The sequence below is a fragment of the Cydia splendana genome, chromosome 7 (assembly GCF_910591565.1).
Source record: "Cydia splendana chromosome 7, ilCydSple1.2, whole genome shotgun sequence".
Lineage (NCBI taxonomy): Eukaryota > Metazoa > Arthropoda > Insecta > Lepidoptera > Tortricidae > Cydia > Cydia splendana.
This window is the reverse complement of record NC_085966.1, coordinates 7,603,074-7,621,528: the sequence shown is the minus strand read 5'-3', so window position 1 is coordinate 7,621,528 and position 18,455 is coordinate 7,603,074. Positions and strand designations below refer to the sequence as shown.

General features: G+C 37.1%; 2 protein-coding genes across 3 annotated transcripts in view; one reads left to right on the top strand and one right to left on the bottom strand.

The window, feature by feature from the left end:
* LOC134792074 (serine protease nudel) overlaps positions 1-14,981 on the top strand; it is a 388,506-nt gene extending 373,525 nt beyond the window's left edge. Inside the window, exons 12-27 of one of the 2 annotated variants that reach the window (XM_063763202.1) lie at positions 176-525; positions 1,167-1,465; positions 2,832-2,947; positions 3,356-3,515; positions 4,097-5,126; positions 5,210-5,379; positions 6,152-6,265; positions 6,627-6,804; positions 6,899-7,330; positions 7,571-7,759; positions 8,228-8,384; positions 8,760-8,940; positions 9,330-9,518; positions 10,453-10,684; positions 13,635-13,766; positions 14,655-14,981. In XM_063763202.1, coding sequence (XP_063619272.1) covers positions 176-525; positions 1,167-1,465; positions 2,832-2,947; positions 3,356-3,515; positions 4,097-5,126; positions 5,210-5,379; positions 6,152-6,265; positions 6,627-6,804; positions 6,899-7,330; positions 7,571-7,759; positions 8,228-8,384; positions 8,760-8,940; positions 9,330-9,518; positions 10,453-10,684; positions 13,635-13,766; positions 14,655-14,976 — 4,251 coding nt within the window. In that variant the 3' untranslated portion in view covers positions 14,977-14,981. The remainder of the gene's footprint in view (positions 1-175; positions 526-1,166; positions 1,466-2,831; positions 2,948-3,355; positions 3,516-4,096; positions 5,127-5,209; positions 5,380-6,151; positions 6,266-6,626; positions 6,805-6,898; positions 7,331-7,570; positions 7,760-8,227; positions 8,385-8,759; positions 8,941-9,329; positions 9,519-10,452; positions 10,685-13,634; positions 13,767-14,654) is intronic. The other variant, XM_063763203.1, reaches the window with a different exon arrangement.
* Positions 14,982-17,513: 2,532 nt separating this feature from the next.
* Positions 17,514-18,014, bottom strand: LOC134792333 (uncharacterized). The gene has a single exon (XM_063763602.1). The coding sequence runs from the start codon at positions 18,012-18,014 to the stop codon at positions 17,514-17,516; it is 501 nt and encodes a 166-aa protein (XP_063619672.1).
* Positions 18,015-18,455: the final 441 nt, after the last annotated feature.

Genomic DNA, 18,455 nt, shown 5'->3' with positions numbered 1-18,455 from the left:
AAAAGATAATTTTAATAAATAGCATGATTTAAACTTAACGAGATATCTTTAAATGTTACTAATTAATGTTAAAAAGTAACGGAGGGTGATGTACGTGATACTATTTCCATGTTCTCTTCAAACTCCTTCAAATAATCCGAAATGTTATGCACCTAACGTTATGCTTTATTTTCAGGATTTGTCTACAGAAAATAGACTATTCGGTCGAAATAAAAGATTGTCGTCAGTAAAAAGTTGTCCATACCATTCTACGTTCTACGGTAATCGTGTAAAAAGGCACGAAGAAAATAGTCCTAAAACAAGTTTTAAGCATTTAAATTCTCTATATGAATTCGAACAAGCAAGCAATATGAGCAAAGAGGGTAATAGATACAAAAGGACACAGAGTAGAGTAGTTGGTGGGAAGGCTAGCCAGCCTACTGCTTGGCCTTGGATGGTAGCAATGTACAGAGATGGCATGTTCCACTGCGGTGGAGTCGTTATAACACAAAGTTGGGTCATGTCAGCAGCCCATTGTGTCCACAAGTAAGTCCAAACTAGTTTGCACAACTTGCCCAACACTTATTTTATTATTGATAGTTTGGGAAAATAGTTAGGTCGATTGAGTGTCCAAGTTAAGCCAGTACATAATATAATACTACAGATGGAGGGATACTCGTATATTCACGGAAACGTACGAACGTCTCTTGCTATTTCAGTCATTCTCGGTACAAAAAGTACTGAGGTTGACTGAAGTAGCATGACAAATACGAACGTTTACGAGAAAATACGAACAAAAACAATTATGCACTACATCTGTACGAGACTACTTTAAATCGCTGGGCATACCTACATGTGAGTTAAATCTCTTAATATATCCCCTTTGACACATTGATTGTATTATTATCTAATTGTTTTCGGGGGCCCTTGCGGATACACTTCGACCCATAGGGATCTTTTGTATTAAAGTCGGTAATCAACGGAAATACTGTATTTGTGTAGGTATACCCAGCGATTTAAAGTAGTCTCGATGATATAGTCTTTTTTTATGGTCCATGATCCCATAAAAGCCTTACAGCATTAGAAAAAAATAACCGTTGTTTTTTAAAGCCATGTTTTAATTTCACACAATATCTAAAATTTAAGAAATTTAACCAAAAATATTTCAACAATACTTGTGATTTTAGATTTTGGGAACACTACTACGAAGTGGAAGTCGGCATGCTTCGTCGCTTCTCATTTTCACCCCAGGAGCAGAACCATCGCGTCAGTCACATCATCGTAAATCACAAATACGACCGAGTTGATATGAAGAACGACTTATCATTGCTGAAAGTAGAGCCGGCTATGCTGTTTAGTCGATGGGTTCGTCCGATTTGCCTGCCGGGACCGGAAACTGCAGGACCGGAGTGGCTGTGGGGACCGCCGCCAAAGACGCTATGCACGGCGGTGGGATGGGGAGCAACGGTTGAACATGGGCCTGATCGTGAGTATACTCGTATGCTGTTATGTATGGTCGGTGCCCCAACTTAAGCACCCTAGTTGCCATTCTATTTAATTTTATAGAAAAGTCGATACTTATGTTAGGGAACCGACTGTACTATAAAGGAGTGCTCATTAGAATCAGGTTTTTGAAACGTAGATAATCATTAGGGTGGTTCAAAAAACAAACATTTTTCGTTATTTTCCGACGGGGCACCCCCTTATTTTGTTACACTTATTATGCTGATAAAATACACCAAGTTTCGTAATTTTATCTCAACTACAAGGGGGTGCTCAACCACTCTGAAAATTTTGTATGTTGTATGGAAACCAAAAAAACAAGTATTTATTATTCAGAAATTTATTTAAGTCCCCAATCCGCATTGGGCTAGCGTGGGGACTATAGCCCAAGCCCTCTCGCGCATGAGAGGAGGCCTGTGCCCAGCAGTGGGACGTATATAGGCTGAAATGATGATGATCTCTTTTCACATTATTTGTACATGTGATTTATAAGTTTTTAAGTAGAAAAACATTTTTATTTCTATTTTTTATAATTTTTAAAAAGTATGATTTTAAGAATTTCACCTAAAAAAATCATAAAAAATAGAAATAAAAATGGGTTTTCACCAAATAAATTTTAAATCACACTTTCAAATAATGTGAAAACTACTACTTATATAAAACTCAAAAAAAAAATAACTTGATTTCTTTGGATTTCATACAACTTTGAAAAATTTGTAAGTGTTTGAGCACCCCCTTAGTAGTTGAGATAAGATTACAAAACTTGGCATATTTAGTCAACAGAACAAGTGTAACAAAATGAGAGGGTGCCGCTTCTTCTAGCTAGAGTTTGAATTTTTTCCATACAAACGTGAACCACCCTAAAATCATCAGCCTATAATATTTGTCTTGTTGCACCTACAGGGGGATACACATAAAGCCCATATTTATTAATTTATCAATACTATAAAAAAAACTAGAACATTTTGTAAATACAAGTTGCAAAAACAATAGATGCAACGCAATTAAAATTTTAATTATAGTAATTTTATATTTTAAGTAGGTACCATACTAATACTACTAATAGCTAAACACAGTTAATAATAAAATTATACTTTAAGATATTTTTTACTTAGATCAAACATCAAGAGCGGTATTCTTTTTTTGTTTTAATTGGATGTATAAATAACAACCCAATCACGCAATGTTCATCTTTGCGTGATTGGGTTAAAATCCATTATAAAATAAATATTCACTCAAAACGTGGATGAATTTACATCTTATTCCGTAGTCATTAGTCGTTCTAACTATAGTTTGCCGGAAATTGTGCTCTACAGATTTATATGTGCATACCTATATTATTGTTACAGCTGATCATATGAGGGAAGTGGAAGTGCCGGTATGGGAGAAATGCAAACATCGCGAGGATAGAGTTGGGAAAGAAATATGTGCGGGACTTAGCGAAGGGGGCAAGGATGCTTGTCAGGTTAGTTTGACATATTTTTTGTTACTTATTTTTCAATTCATTCGCCTTAATTTAAATCGCTATACGTATACGTGACGTTTTCAGGCCAAGAGTATCACATTACCGCTAGTCGATAAGATTGGTTTCTAATGGGATATTTTATGGTAGCGCTTTATCTTTAGACTCGACCTTAAGCAACTTGTATGGCTTTTGTTTGACAACCGCCACTTCTCGAACGCAAGATTAAATTTACGCTAATTTAACGTTTTTAACTACGAACCCAAAAATTTTTCGTATTCTAGTTTTACTTCAAATCATTTAATTAAACGGGTACAATGGTCAAATCATACCGCATTTAGTTAGCTTACTTCAAATCGCGATCTACCACCTACACTATACAAAGCTTAAACTGATTGTCGTGTAATCCAGGGTGATAGCGGGGGACCACTTCTGTGCAGAAACCCTCTGAATTCGCAACAATGGTACATTGCCGGGATCGTAAGTCATGGAGACGGCTGCGCTCGTAAAGATGAGCCCGGGGTTTATACTCGGGTCAGTCTCTTTGTAGAATGGATTCGATTTCATATTTGTAAGTATAACGTCCATCAAATTTTATTTTAATAAATGTGGTAGACCCAAGTACCTACGTAAGACGGTTCGTGAGAATTTATGACGGTTATATTTTTTAAATAGCTTCTAATATAAAACTAAGTTGAGGTAGGTTCTCTACTTCATAGTACATAACAAAAAAAAAATATTTTCGTCTTTTTTATGTCACTTGAACATTTTTTTAGCTATCCTGTGGGATGCGACGAGCGGTATCATAATATACCTTAATTAATTTGGCCTAATATTAGAAAGCGTTTCATAATAACTTTATTAATGAATTTAAGGGCTCAGTTAATATTTAACTATTTCATATAAAATAACGCTCGGATCGAGCACGAAAACATCCCTACCCCAACTTATGTTTATGAAGTCTGAGTAAATGCCCCCGTAACTGAGATAAATTGTATATCATTGTTTTAATACATTTGACCTATAAATACAACTGCCATACTGTACGACGTAGATATATTATATTGATATCTTTGAGACTTGAAACTTAAACCTTAATAAAACACGAAGCTAGCTCATGCAAAAATTTCATTATTTTTAATAATTTTTCAGTTTCAAAAACACTTCCTAAAATTCAACCTAAAACAGAATGTCCGGGCTTCAAATGCATCACTGGAATATTTAAATGTCTTCCAAACAAACGAGTATGTGATAAGATTATTGACTGCTTAGGAGGAGAAGACGAAGCTGATTGTGCTTCTATGAGATCTGCAGATAAGTCGAAGGAAATAAAAGACGTCACTGTAAACAATAATGAACCTAAGGATAATCACGATGTAAAAATACAAAGACAATCAAATAACACGGCACAAGAAGGCAATGATTTTACTAATGATCTGCCCTTTGCGTCGACTGTCGAAATACCTAAAAGTTCAGAATCCGATAGCAATGAGGATGATTCTCATGAAAATATGACGGAAGATCCTACTAGCACTCCTCTCAATACAAACGGTGAAGAAAGTCGTGGTGATACTACGTCAGGTTCTCAAGAATCTTTAAGGAGGTCAGTAAATAACGACGATTTAATGTTTGAGAAAAATAGCAAATTTAGAGAGTCTGATATACCAGAAGATTTGCCTTTTACAAATACACCTACTGAAATGGACTCTTCTACTAGTATTTCAACTTTCGCAATTGAAGATGAATTTAATCAAATCGGAGAAACAACATTGGCTTCGCGGATCGAAAACAAAGAGATACCTGAAGTACCTACTACGGATAAAACGGTAGACACAAATACTCCAACTGAATCAAATGCCACTCCGATCATTGATGGACAAAAAGGAGTTGAATCTAAATCACTAGACATTTCAAGATCTAACACAACTACCAATACGGTAGAAAATAACGCTCTTATTAAATCTAATCTAAACATTCCAAGCGGAGAACAAAAAATAAATAATTCTATACCACGTCCACAAAATTTGAGTATTCCGATCTTTTCTACCAATAATACTGAATCGCCTGGAAGAGAACTTCCTGATGCAATAGTAGAAAAAATAGAAGACATTATTTCATCAGAATTTCATGCAATGAAAATAAAGAAAAAGCTAGTAACGCCAAAAGAATACAAATGTCGTAGGTAAGTTGTTATAATTATTAGGAACTTTTTTTTAAATATATTATCTTGAGATGAATAGTTTAAACGTTAAAATGTATTGATAGTATTTCACAGCGTATTCCATACCGTCAACGCTGTGATCACAAAGCCGACTGCGAAGATGGCACTGATGAACTAGAATGCTCATGTGTTGATTATCTACGAGCATTCGACGATAAATTAATATGTGATGGAGTATATGATTGTTTAGACGGAGCAGACGAAATAGATTGCTGTAAGTTAAATAAACTGAATTAACTTACTAAACAATATATATACAGTGGTACTACTAAACTAAATTAATAACTAGCTTAAATCTAAAATAGGCCCTTGAGGCATTGTACCAAGGATGCTGGCGGCATTTCCTCGCTGTATCGCAATGCTGATACGTTGTGCGAGGTAGCCGCCAGCTCTTCGGTCACCAGTTACGTCAACCAGACGCTTCGCGATTTCTGCGAACAACTTATGCGCGCTGGGACCCCATGGACCTAGAGTTTCAACTCCAAATGGTACAAAATGGTACTCTCTACCGAGGCTCTTATATTTGTTACGTTTTAGAATTTCGGCGCTTTCCGCCGCTCCGCCCGCTTTTACAGTAGTCCGTTGGAGGTGGGACGGTGCCAGTGTGTCTACGCAGGTAGCATCCCACACCAACATCCGTCCCAAGCTCCAAGGAACTAAAGACACTCCATCGGGCCTCTTGCCATCATCTCTGATAATGCCAGTCGGCTCAAGAAGAGCAGGCACATTGATGGTGGCAAGAGACCGACGGACTATGTCATTAAGCGACGCATGTCTCGAAAAACGGCCTGCACTTTTTTGACAAGATAATCCGTGGTGTCCCAGTCGGTCCACGTCCGTGCCACAAGAGCATATGTGTGGCGTACACACCGAAACCCCGAGTCGCAAACCAGTCGCCAGTCTAAGGGAGGCCGGATCCAACTTACTAAACTATATTGCTAAATGAAATCTGACCTAAAATATCTTCCTACACATTATCATTTCAGATGGGTGCGATAAGGATCATTTTCTGTGCCATCATAGTACAATTTGTCTTCCCTCAAAATACGTATGCGATGGGAAACCACAGTGTCCATTCGGAGAAGATGAACAAAATTGCTGTAAGTAATCTTTATTATAACTGTTATGTTCTTTAGAAAGGTACAAAATGGAACAAAGTTATTCTAATACTATGGGTTATATATTTATTATTATATATTTTCGAAATATTATTTTGCCAACAATATTTCTAGAGCAGAGACAAAAAAAAAACAAAGATTTCGACGAACTGAGAAGTCTGTTATAACCCAATTAATAGAATTTCCTTACAAAAGTGTTTTGGAAAAGAAATGTGCCTTCTACTTGGCAACTTGACATACGATCTATAAACATAATATTATTTCCTAAATTCGTTTCGGGTCTTAATATAAAAACACGTACAAAACAATCCAAAATACTGTATAAATATTATTATGCTTTCAGATACGCTTTCGAATGGTCAAAACGTAATATTCGATTTTGATGGAAGCCCTGTAATCAATCTCGAAGGCTATCTAACACGAAAACAGAAAAACGATTGGCATATTTTGTGCGAGGACAATTTATCAATAGAACAACAAGAACTCGAAGCAAACCACGCTTGCCGATATTTAGGTTTTAGGTACATAGGTTTACATATAAGTAGATAAAGTTGTTAAAATTTGAAATAGTATTTTCAATTCAGTTAAATTAATATATGAATGCATTATTTTCAGCTCCGCGAATAGATATCAGCCGAAATATATTAACGTTAAAGAAAATTACAAATTACGGTCAACAATTAAAGAAAGAACAAAACGCAACTCTTTAGAAAAAGCGCCTATTCAATTCATGTACCGACAAAGTAACGAAGAAAATGAAACAGCTAGACACCTTGTTATTAAAGAGCCACAAGTTATAAAAGAACACTGCGTACCCAATATAACAAAACTCTGTATGTCACTGTACGTTTTTTGTGACTCTTCACTGGTTGATAACCTTGTAGACAACTCTCAAGAACTTCAATTAGTCCGATCAGCCAACCCCGTCGCTAAACAAATGTGGCCATGGATAGCAAAAATTTATGCAGAGGGTTACTATAAGTGCACCGGAATTTTACTGGATCTATCATGGGTATTAGTAAGCCACTCGTGTTTGTGGGATTCAATGTAAGTTGCATTAATATTTATAGTCGGATTATAACTTTGCAAGCCACGTCAGGGCTCACGGGCACAACTAGCTAGAGGTGCCGTCGAAGATCACAGCAGCTATCCAGTAAAAATACTAAACATTTGTGTTCTAGAATATATATTATAATGTAATAGTGGTATTCATTAATATCTCATGATTGAAAAAAACTTGGCCAAATTTTATTGATTTATATCTATATTCTCTATATATTTTTTCAGATTAGGTCATCACTATGTAACGGCTGTGTTGGGATCGCCCAGAACTATAAGATCAAGTCCTGGTCCCTATGAACAAGTTCACATAATTGATGGGAAGGTAGAATTATATCATATTCGATCGACACTCCTACACTTGGCAGAACCTGCAAAATACTCAAACCTGGTGAAACCTATGACACTTCCATCCATGTAAGTTTGAGAATTTAAACACAATAAAGGAAATAAATGTGTATCTGTAACATCTTCAATTTATATTTGCACGCAACTGGAAGTAGAATTCTCAAAGTTGGTAGTCTAGTCACTGACGCATAAAATTCAAGGATCGGCACCGGTTTTTCGCAATAATTTCGAAATAACCATATATTTTGAATAATTTTATACTCCAAATGTAGAACTCAGTTGTGCTTTTTGGGTACCGACTTCGTATTAATAGATTGCCCAATTAGAAATGAAATAATTAACAAAGAACGAAAAAATACCGTTTTCGTTCCCTTATAAAAAATACCGGTATCCGATCCCTGGCATATATATCTGTGTGATCAAATCTATCTTCCTGCTGAAACCCTCTAACCACCAGTCTTGCCTTATGTTGTTGCTTCCCATTCTCACCTTTCTTTATATTAAATACCTGCGTAATCATGTGATATATATTTTCAGCAATGAGATTGAAGAACAAGGTAAACACTCAGTATGTGTCGCTGTAGGTCAAGATGGTAATAACAATACTATTAGCGTCTTTCTAGAAGAGACAAGTAAGAACTGTTCGGCTCAATACAGGTGTTTTGTTCGCGATATGAAAACGGAAATATGTCCGGTAAGTTCCTTCTACTTAATTTTCTAATATATGTTGTTTGTCACCAGGAGACCAATTCAGACTTACCTACAATGTTTCTTCTTCTTCACAATGATGTCCGTCGCCCGTGCCTCTCTTTCTGGCGACATTCACGCGCTACTCACATCATTTAGATATCATTTTGATGTCATAATAAAAGTTTGAATTGGCCTCCAGTTGATTGTAGCCTACCTGTCTCCATGGCCCAGCCATTTAAGAGTGACCTGCGACTAAAATTTTATTAAAATGACGTAAACCAAAAACAACAAAAGTGAGCACAATTTAAATAAAATGGTAGTTTGAGCTAACTACATAAAAAAAATGTCCAATTTTACAATTTAAATCAACATATTTCAGGAAGGTATGGCCGTACGTCGTCAATGGGCGGGACTTGTAAGTTGTCATTCAGAACACGGTTGGCATCCCGTGGCAACGTTTGTAGACGACCGAGGAGAATGCGGACTTGGAGACAGAATTTTAGCAAGCGATTTACTAAACCTGAGACGCGAACTAAAAGTTAACTTTGGTGTGTATTTATGTTAGCTATTTCATGCTGTTATAAGTACAAAAGTAAAAAGATAGATGTGTGATGTAGAGGTCGAATGGAAAAATTTACGATTGTTTCTATTGAGCGATTCATACATGTCATTTATACATTCTATAGATACCCATATTTAGGCACTTGTGTAATAAAAAAAACACTACTTCAAACATAAACTAAAATTCGCTCAATTGAACTGAACATTTTCTTACTTATTTTGTTCCTTAAAAAACCTAAATACCTACCAAACGAATTCTACAACTAATAAAGGGAAGGAATCGCAGCAATCATAGCATAATGATATTATCTCTATGATAATTGCTTCTTTGTTAGTCAAGTGCCCACTTGCCTTTATTCTAACACCTAACAGATTTTTTCCAAATCAGCAAATTTCAACGCAACTGAAACTAACACCGAAGAGTGTCACGGGCAACGCTGCAGCCGTGGTCAGTGCATAGATTTGAAGCAAGTGTGCGACGGGGTGAAGGACTGCGCTGATGCCGCGGACGAGTCGGCGGTGGCGTGTGAGAGGAAACAGCGGATTTGCAGGAACGACCCGTATCTTGGGGGATGCGGTAAGTTATAAATAAATACTTAATAAAGAATTCAGCCGACTTGCTGTCTTGTGTCAAGTTATATTTATCCGAATTAAGTTTGACCTTACTATTTGACTTTATTAAATGTAAGGGCCGGTACAGACGGACTGCAACACGACTGCTACTTGTATAGGAACTGCACGCCGACGTTGCAGTTGGCGTGCAGTCGGCATGCAGTCCCCATACAGGTTGCAGTCCGTCTTTATCGGCCGTAAAATGTTAATGTCTGATTAATTAATTTATTGCTCATCGGGTTTTTCCGGTCACATCCGGGTTCGCTTGAGCTAATACCTACTAACCATTGACATAGATATCTAGGGACTGGCTTTACGGACAATAATAATGAGGCATGACAGGGGCCAGTACAGCGGTGTGACACCGGTACAACGCGATTGGTTGATGAGTTCGCATCATGCGCGCGATTGGTCGCAACTAGTTGCGTTAAACTGCACGATTGGCTGGAATTCGTGAGTCACACCGCTAACTAGTACCATTTTTCGTGCCCGTAAGGCCAGTCCATAGATATATACGTTAATGCTACTTACTCATTATTTGGCTCAGGAAGTCCTTAAAAATTTATCAAGTGGAAAAGACACACTTTGTTGTTATATTTCAATGGATTTCGAGTAAGAAAGGAAACAAGAAAATACTGGTAGGATTTTCAATAGAATGGTAAAACATTAACGCAAGTAATCTTTTGTGTTTCCACTAGATAAAAAATTAAATGGGTTTGTTTGTTATAAATATTCGTCTCGAAACGTTGAGTAGGTAAACAATATTGCCAGATATATTATGTTAATTTAAGAATATATTCAGATGCCTGCCATATTAAGCTTCCTTCCAAGGTTTTCTCGAAAGACTATTGAGAGACACGGTTTTTTAGGTCTCTAGTAACACATAAACGTTATTCCAGAATGCAAGACCGGCGAATTAAAGTGCAACAACGGCCGATGCGTATCAAAGGAGTTATTCAAGGATGGCGAGGACAACTGTGGAGATGGCACCGACGAACCGGGGCAGACCATCTGTTCCGACTATTTGTCCATGGTCATGCCATCGCGGCTGTGTGACGGCATCCTGCACTGCCACGACAGGAGCGACGAGGATCCCAAGTTCTGTAAATGTCATTCGAAGGAGAATCACAGGTGAGTTTTTTACTGCCGAAAGACGAAGTGCAAGTCTTGAAAATTGAGGTTTAGAATAAAAAGATTGCATCGTTATTTCCTTATCGTCGTGACATTATATTGTTTCAAATAATTTTTTGCACTCATTACGAAAACAACTACTCTTTAATTAACACTTCAATTAATAAAAATACTAGGTACTTAACATAATGTAACCTTTTGGTAGAGGTAACGTCGAAAGTTGGTAACTCCGAAATTAATATTTTATGTTTTTGATAAAACTAGAATTTGATGGTAGTGGTTTATTACTTCACGGTGTTAGACTAACACTCTATAAAAATCGGTAGTTACCTTAATTCACCTAAAACAAATAAATAAAAATTTAAAAATATTAATGACCCGTCTCAATTTAGTTACCAAAATATTAATTCTTGTGAGTGTTCATCCCATTCATCAACATAATACCCAGATTTATTAGGTACGATAAAATTAAACAATTTTATTAAAAAGAACATTTATCCTGAAAGCAAAGATCAAACTGGCGAGGTCAAAGCTATTTTTACAATTTGCATGAAGCAGCAAACACAATAGACCACCCTCAGGCCAATCTGTATTCAGCAGCTGTACGTACTTTCTTTAAAACAATAACCTAAAGACATCTACTGAATTTAGGCTGATTTAGACGGCGCGCGAACTCGCATACGATTTTAGTTACATTGCGGACTGTTGGTTACGTCTAATTCAACCGACCAATCAAAACCCGCAATGGTATGAAACTCGCATGCGAGTTCTCGCATCGTCTAATCAGCCCTTAATCCTCGCTGAATATAACAATCGCTAAAGAGGGCTATTCGAACTTTAAAATCTTGTAATCAACAGTGATATTTCTTCAAAAAGATAAAACCGTTTCATTACAAGAACCGTTTCATAACAAGAACTACCTATCTGAATAGGCCTCAAAATTATTATTTGTTCCCTTTAACGGCTTAGCAAATAAACAGATTTATAATAATTATAGAATAGAATAGAATAGTTTTTATTCGTAAACACACAGACAATAGACATACATAGAAAGAACACAGTGAAAATAAAGTATCACGAAATGGCCCCATCTCAGCATGTTGCTGGCGACTTCCAGCATTGATCTTAATGTATTTTATTAATATCCTTGTGATTCCGGCAATTAGATTGACTTTTATATCTCGAATAAATTGAATTGTTTGCGAGTTGTTGATCTAGCTAGGCTAGAGGTAACATTCACATCACTTGTACAGTCGTACATATTTTTTGTGTTAATATTTCTCGGCCAAAGAAGTAGTTTTTGTTACAAGCGTTTAATTGCTGACTTTACTATTATATACCGTTATCAATAAAATAATCAACTATCGAGATGATTCTTACGAGCATAAGCCCGAATGTGATTGGTAGCTCAACTGGATAAAAGCATTTGGTGTAACAGAGGTCTTATGGTTTTTAAATATTCGCACTTTAACATAAATACCTTTTGTATTAAAGTGTAATAATTAAGAAACTGTATATTTATATAAGCAATTTGTTGAATAAGTATAATTTTGAAAGTAAATATTATCATATATATAAAATTGAAAAACCAGAACGGGATAAAAAACGAGGGAAAAAGCGAGATGGCGCCTTACAAATTTCTAAAAAAGTTTTTGACACGTTTCTCGAATACGACGCACGTATGATAAGAAAAACCTGTTCGAATCAATTATCTACATATGGGAATAGAACTAGACCATAAAAACTATCGCTTCCGATGCGTATTTAATTTACAATAAGGAAAATAAATTTTCATAACAATCTTCATCGGCCATTTCTCGGCAACTCTCGGTTGCTTTCGTTTGGCGGTGCTACAGATTAGACCAAATAATCCGTAAGTTAAAGTAAACTAAATTATGTTTGTCATGTTGGTATACAGGTATTTCTGAGTTTTTTTACATGAAGTAAAATAAAAAGTGCTGCCAACCTCAAACTTAGTCTATAGAGCCCATACGAGTGATTTATGTCATATATGACTTATCATTCTTATCAATCAAAGTAATTACTATATTATTATTATCAATTTGTATTTTGTTGTTTTAAATTTATTTTTGAGTTATATTATTCAGATTAACTTTCACGGCTTCGGCAAACATTGCCATTCGTCCGGGGAACGGGCTAAGAATGCTGAGATGGGCCAAAAATACAAAGTTGATAGTAAGTTATGTAGGTAGATTAAAGTGCATGTTCAGATGTTATTGAGCGACCTGATAAAAATAAGCAAATGTACAGTCAGCAGTCGGCCAAATATCGTAACATAATTTTGTTGCCATAGAAATAAGGATGTGGTCCGATATAGTGGCGAAATATTGAGAGACAAAAGCGGCTAAATTCAGTGGTGGCTCGGACACTTAGAGAGAATGGGAGAGGATCGTGCCGTGAAGAGAGCGCAGGTACTTGGGACAACAAAATGGGAGACGCACGAGTGGACGTCCTAGGTACCGCTGAAACGACGTAGTTGCTCAAAACCTGCTCAACCTTGGCCATGGCGACTGGCGAGAGCTATCGCAAGACCGAGAGGACTAGACTACCTATGTTTGTATGAAAAGGCGATTTAAGGGCGGTGGTCGTCCATATTCGTCTTAAGGCGAAAATTAATCTAATGAACGTTTTTGCAACTAGGCTTATAAGAACAAATAATAATTTTATCTTGAAACAAGTTTTAAATAAATACGTGTAGATGAAAAAATACAATCTTGCCTTTTATCAAATCACATCATTTTTTGACAAATTTGCGAATTGAGTTATCCAAATAACGGCTACAAATAAGAAATCCCTATCACAGTTTTAAACCATGGCAGGGTTGAATACATAATAATGTCGGTATTTAACTAAACATAAGACGAACTCTTTATTTCATTTACGCGAGCGGAGCTGCGGGCCCGTCTAGTGTTTTATAAATGTATTGCAGGTGCGGAGCAAGTTCAAGCAGCAAAGCAGAATATTGTGTGGCGCATGATATGGTGTGTGACGGAGTAAGAGACTGCCCCAACGGAGAGGATGAGATGTCTTGTCTCGGTCTAACTGCTCCGGCTTTTGCCCCGTAAGTGTTAAAATTAATAAGCAAATACAAAATATAATCTGCATTCATAGTCTAATAAAACATGGTCTTCTCTTCCCAGAGTGACACAAGCGTACGTCACAATAACATTGCCACTCTATATAGCGCTATCGCATATTATCATCAAAGACATATCTAACTTCGTATAAGACGAATAAAGTCTAAGGAAAAAACGTGCCTCGGAATTCAAGTAAAAGTCATTCTCGAATAGATGGCGCACACACCTTTAGCCTATCCTCGGCTAGAATGGCGTGACGACACCGTTTCATATTTAACAATTTTAACACATAGATATCAGTGAATGAACATGGATTAAAATGATATAAAAATAATAAAATTATTTATCCATATATATACATTTTTTGATAACTTTATACGTTTTCATTTGGAGTTTTAGTCGTGTGTCGATAGATGACAGTAAATTTACAGTGACTACAAAATTTACAATGACAGGACCCCTCTATACTATCTATTCTTTTTGTTATCATATAGCGCTGTCGCATGATGACGTAGGCTTGTGTCAGTCACGTGACCACGAAAAAACAGGAAGAGAGTACCAGGCGGAGTATATTATTATACCATGATCTGCATTTATAGACCGACCGCTTAAACGACTAAGCCGACGGGGTATGACGACTAAGGGTGGCGGGGAAGGTGCGGGCGCCGTACGCCTGTCGCCCGCACCTTCCCCGCCACCCTTAGTCGTCCTACCCCGTCGCCCCCGTACCGCGCAGGCGAGGAGTCATTTAACCGGTCGGTCTATAACTACCAGTATGTTTGTATACTTAAAAGTGTAGGCGTCACGGTAAGTGGTGTACCATCACTTGAGTTAGCGTTATGATTTATTTATAGGAAGTTCTCATGTTACAGGAAGGGCACAGGCATAGTGACAGTCTTATCACACGGTGTCTGGCACGCGAAATGCTACGACAGACCAACACACACTCGCTTAGAACTCGAAACCATTTGCAGAGAACTAAACTACTTCAGTGGCCACGCGAAACAACTGACAATGCCAGAGAATCACGAATACAACATGCACACGAGCATTGTTTTAGAACCCTTCAATGAGCTTGTGCTTAATAATAAGACTAGAATCAAAATGCGAAATACTGACACCCCTATTGCCAGAGCTATAATGGATAATATTGGCAACAAAAAATGTTATTTACTCAATATCGAATGTCGATAAATTAAAATATAGTTTATATAGCAAGAGAAAAAAATAGGACCGTACACGTTATGGTTATTTGTGTTAGGAATCAGAATTGTAATGCAGCTCTATTTATTTATTGCAATTTTATGAGTAAGGAAAGATAATAGAATAGTTTTTATATGGAATTGTCCAGTTTTTAATTTTAGTTTAGTTTATTAAATAGTATGGCATATAAAAATATATTTTATTTCTAAAAACCCTTTATTTCCTTCTTGCTCACTCTTGGGATTGTCATACTTGCTTTATAAATTTTTTTACACTGTTTTCCTGTTGTTTTGTAATGGCTGCTATTTAACTGATCACCAGATTTAGTAAAATTTAATACCAAAAAAAATTATTTTACCACCCTAAAATCATGAATGATCACCAAAATTATAACACCATTTTAATGTGAAATGATTACCAATTTTATTACATTTTACTATCCTTTTAAAGGAAATGACACCAAAATAATCATTATTAACCCAAAAATAGTCAGTGATTACCAAATTTCAATCCCCATTTTAATGTGAAATGATAACCAAATTTTTACATCTTGCTATTAGGGCTTGCAATTCGAATATTCGAATATGTCGAATATTCGACCTGTTTTGATATTCGAATATTCGGCCGCTCAGGTTTCGAATATTCGAATATTTTTTATTACTAGGTAAAATCTATTTTCATCCGTTATAGTTACAGTTTCTGTGTATTTTGCCGGGTATTAACAGTGAATGAGGAACCGTAGGTACCCAAATGCGAAGGAAATAATGTTTTTACTGTATTCCTCTCAATAGGCTTCGTGAATACAGTTAAACCTAACTCAATTTCAAAGGAAACGAAATCAAAAAGTATGTTTTATTACGGTGCGGCTAATGCTTTTTCTAGGTACAAGTAACTTTACGTAAGTTTTAAGATAAAGGGTCATTTTGTTTATTGAGTAAAATCGTACCTTAAGCGAATATTCGAAGTCTAAACCTTGCCCTTTATCGCAATTCACAAATTTGATCATACCAAACCTACCGAACTAGTTCTAACCATGCACCTTTAGCTAACGAGTAATCCACCCCGTAGTCAGCCAACTTTTTCCCTTAAATATTCCAATACCAATTATATAACTTATTATATAACAGCCGACCATTAGGAATCAAAACTAAACTTGCCAAGACTAATAAAGTCAATAAAGATTCAAAATACAATGGAATTAAAGGCCATTTTACAGGCTTCTTAACGACAAGAAGTTAATTTAAATCAGAAAATGATTAGTGATTAGTTGATTACCTACTAAAATGTTTTCTCTCTTACATACGTGTTTGGATGGTTAAAGTTATATTAATTCACGTAACGACGCATTTATAATAAAAAGTTTTATCAAGAAATATTGAAAATGACTAATTTTTGCGTTTTAGGTACTTACTTGCTTTTATAAACGTGGGTATTTCAGAGTAGGATGATAAAATCTAGTCAATAAGTGGATTTCTGCAAAATATCTATAATTTTAGCAATATGTGGAAAAAGCTTTTGAATAAAACGATAATAAACCGATTTTTCGTTCCTTTTCTTATTTTTTTTAAATATTCGAATAATTATTCGAATATTCGAATATCTCGTCAGAAAAAGTCGAATATTCGAATACCTGAAAGTTTCGAATATTTGCAAGCCCTACTTGCTATCCTATTAAAGAAAATGACACCAAAATAATCATTGTAAACCCAAAAATAGTAAATGACCACCAAAATTAGAACTCCATTTTAATGTAAAATGATAACCAAATTTTTAAATCTTGCTATCCTATTAAAGCAAATGGCTCCAAAATAATCATTGTAAACGCAAAAATAGTAAATGATCACAAAATTGTAACCACATTTTAATTATAAATGTGCAATCATTTAATATATCGTTATCCTATTAAATTAATTAATCCACTTCGTCACCTTTTTCTAGTAGCATTTTATTTCTTTAACAGTCGCAGTTCTAACCTAACCTAACCCACTTTTCTAGTAGCATTTTGTTTCTGTAAGGGTCGCAGTTCAAACCTAACCTAACCCACTTTTCTAGTAGCATTTCTTTTCTGCAAGGGTCGCCTTTCAAACCTAACCTAACCCACTTTTCTAGTAGCATTTTTTTCTGTAAGGGTCGCAGTTCAAACCTAACCTAACCCACTTTACTAGTAGCATTTCTTTTCTGTAAGGGTCGCAGTACAAACCTAACCTAACCTCCTTTTCTAGTAGCATTTCTTTTCTGCAAGGGTCGCAGTTCAAACTTAGGATATGTGGGACTCCCTCCTGCAGCCTCCCTCTCAAGTTGAGAGGGGGAGAGGAGGTATACCCACTAAAAGCCACTCCGGCGTCACCCTTCTTACCGTTTTGAAGGAGCCAAGGGATGCCTGGGATTCTACCATGACTCCTTCCGGTGGCCCTGGCTGATCTTACGCCAGAGTACCCACATCGATGGAAAGGAGAGTCAGAGACGCTTGACCCTCCGCCAATCGTGTAGCGACGTTTAGTGCGGGCCCCCACAGCTCGCTGGCCCTGCTAGGGGTTTAGGAGGGCGGCAAATTGTGCCCGTCTTCTTCCCCGCCGTGTGCGTCGGTTCGGGTGCGCGTCAGCCCTGCTCTCACGCTCCCTTTCCGCGGCTTCCTTCTGTGAAATGACTATCTCACAGAAGGAGGCAACTGCCTTCCATTTCCTTTCGCTGCCCAACATAGCCGCTACGACGTTGCGCAGCGAAAGGTTTCCCACTTCAAGAGCCGCAGTCATGGTGCGACGCTCTACGGCCCAACGACTGCATTCTTCAAGCGTATGTTGGGCCGTGTCATCCGGCGCGCCACACTCATGGCAAGCCGGGTTAGCCTCCCTCTTTATTCTGCACAGGTAATGACCGAAGCATCCGTGTCCGGTCATCACCTGTGCTAACCTAAATGTTACGGTCCCATGAGATCTCCCTATCCACTCCATGAAGGACGGGAGTAGTGCCTCTATGGTGTGAGTTCCATAGGGATAGTTCTCCAGGTCCTCCTTCCACCTTTGCTGCATCTGTTCGTGCGCTTGTTGACGCACCCTCCGCAGTTCTTCGGGTGCAGGAAATTCATTTAAGGCCCTGCACCTGACCCTCTACCTATGCGCGTCGGCTAGCACCTGAGCCTCTAACTCCCACCTAACCCACTTTTCTAGTAGCATTTCTTTTCTGTAAGGGTCGCAGTTCAAACCTAACCTATCCCACTTTTCTAGTAGTATTTCTTTTCTGTAAGGGTCGCAGTTCAAACCTAACCTAACCCACTTTTCTAGTAGCATTTCTTTTCTGTAAGGTTCGCAGTTCAAACCTAACCTAACCCATTTTTCTAGTAGCATTTGGTTTCTGTAAGGGTCGCAGTTCAAACCTAACCTAACCCACTTATCTGATAGCAGTTTGGTTCTGTATGGGGCGCAGTTCAAACCTAACCTAACCCACTTTTCTAGTAGCATTTCGTATCTGTA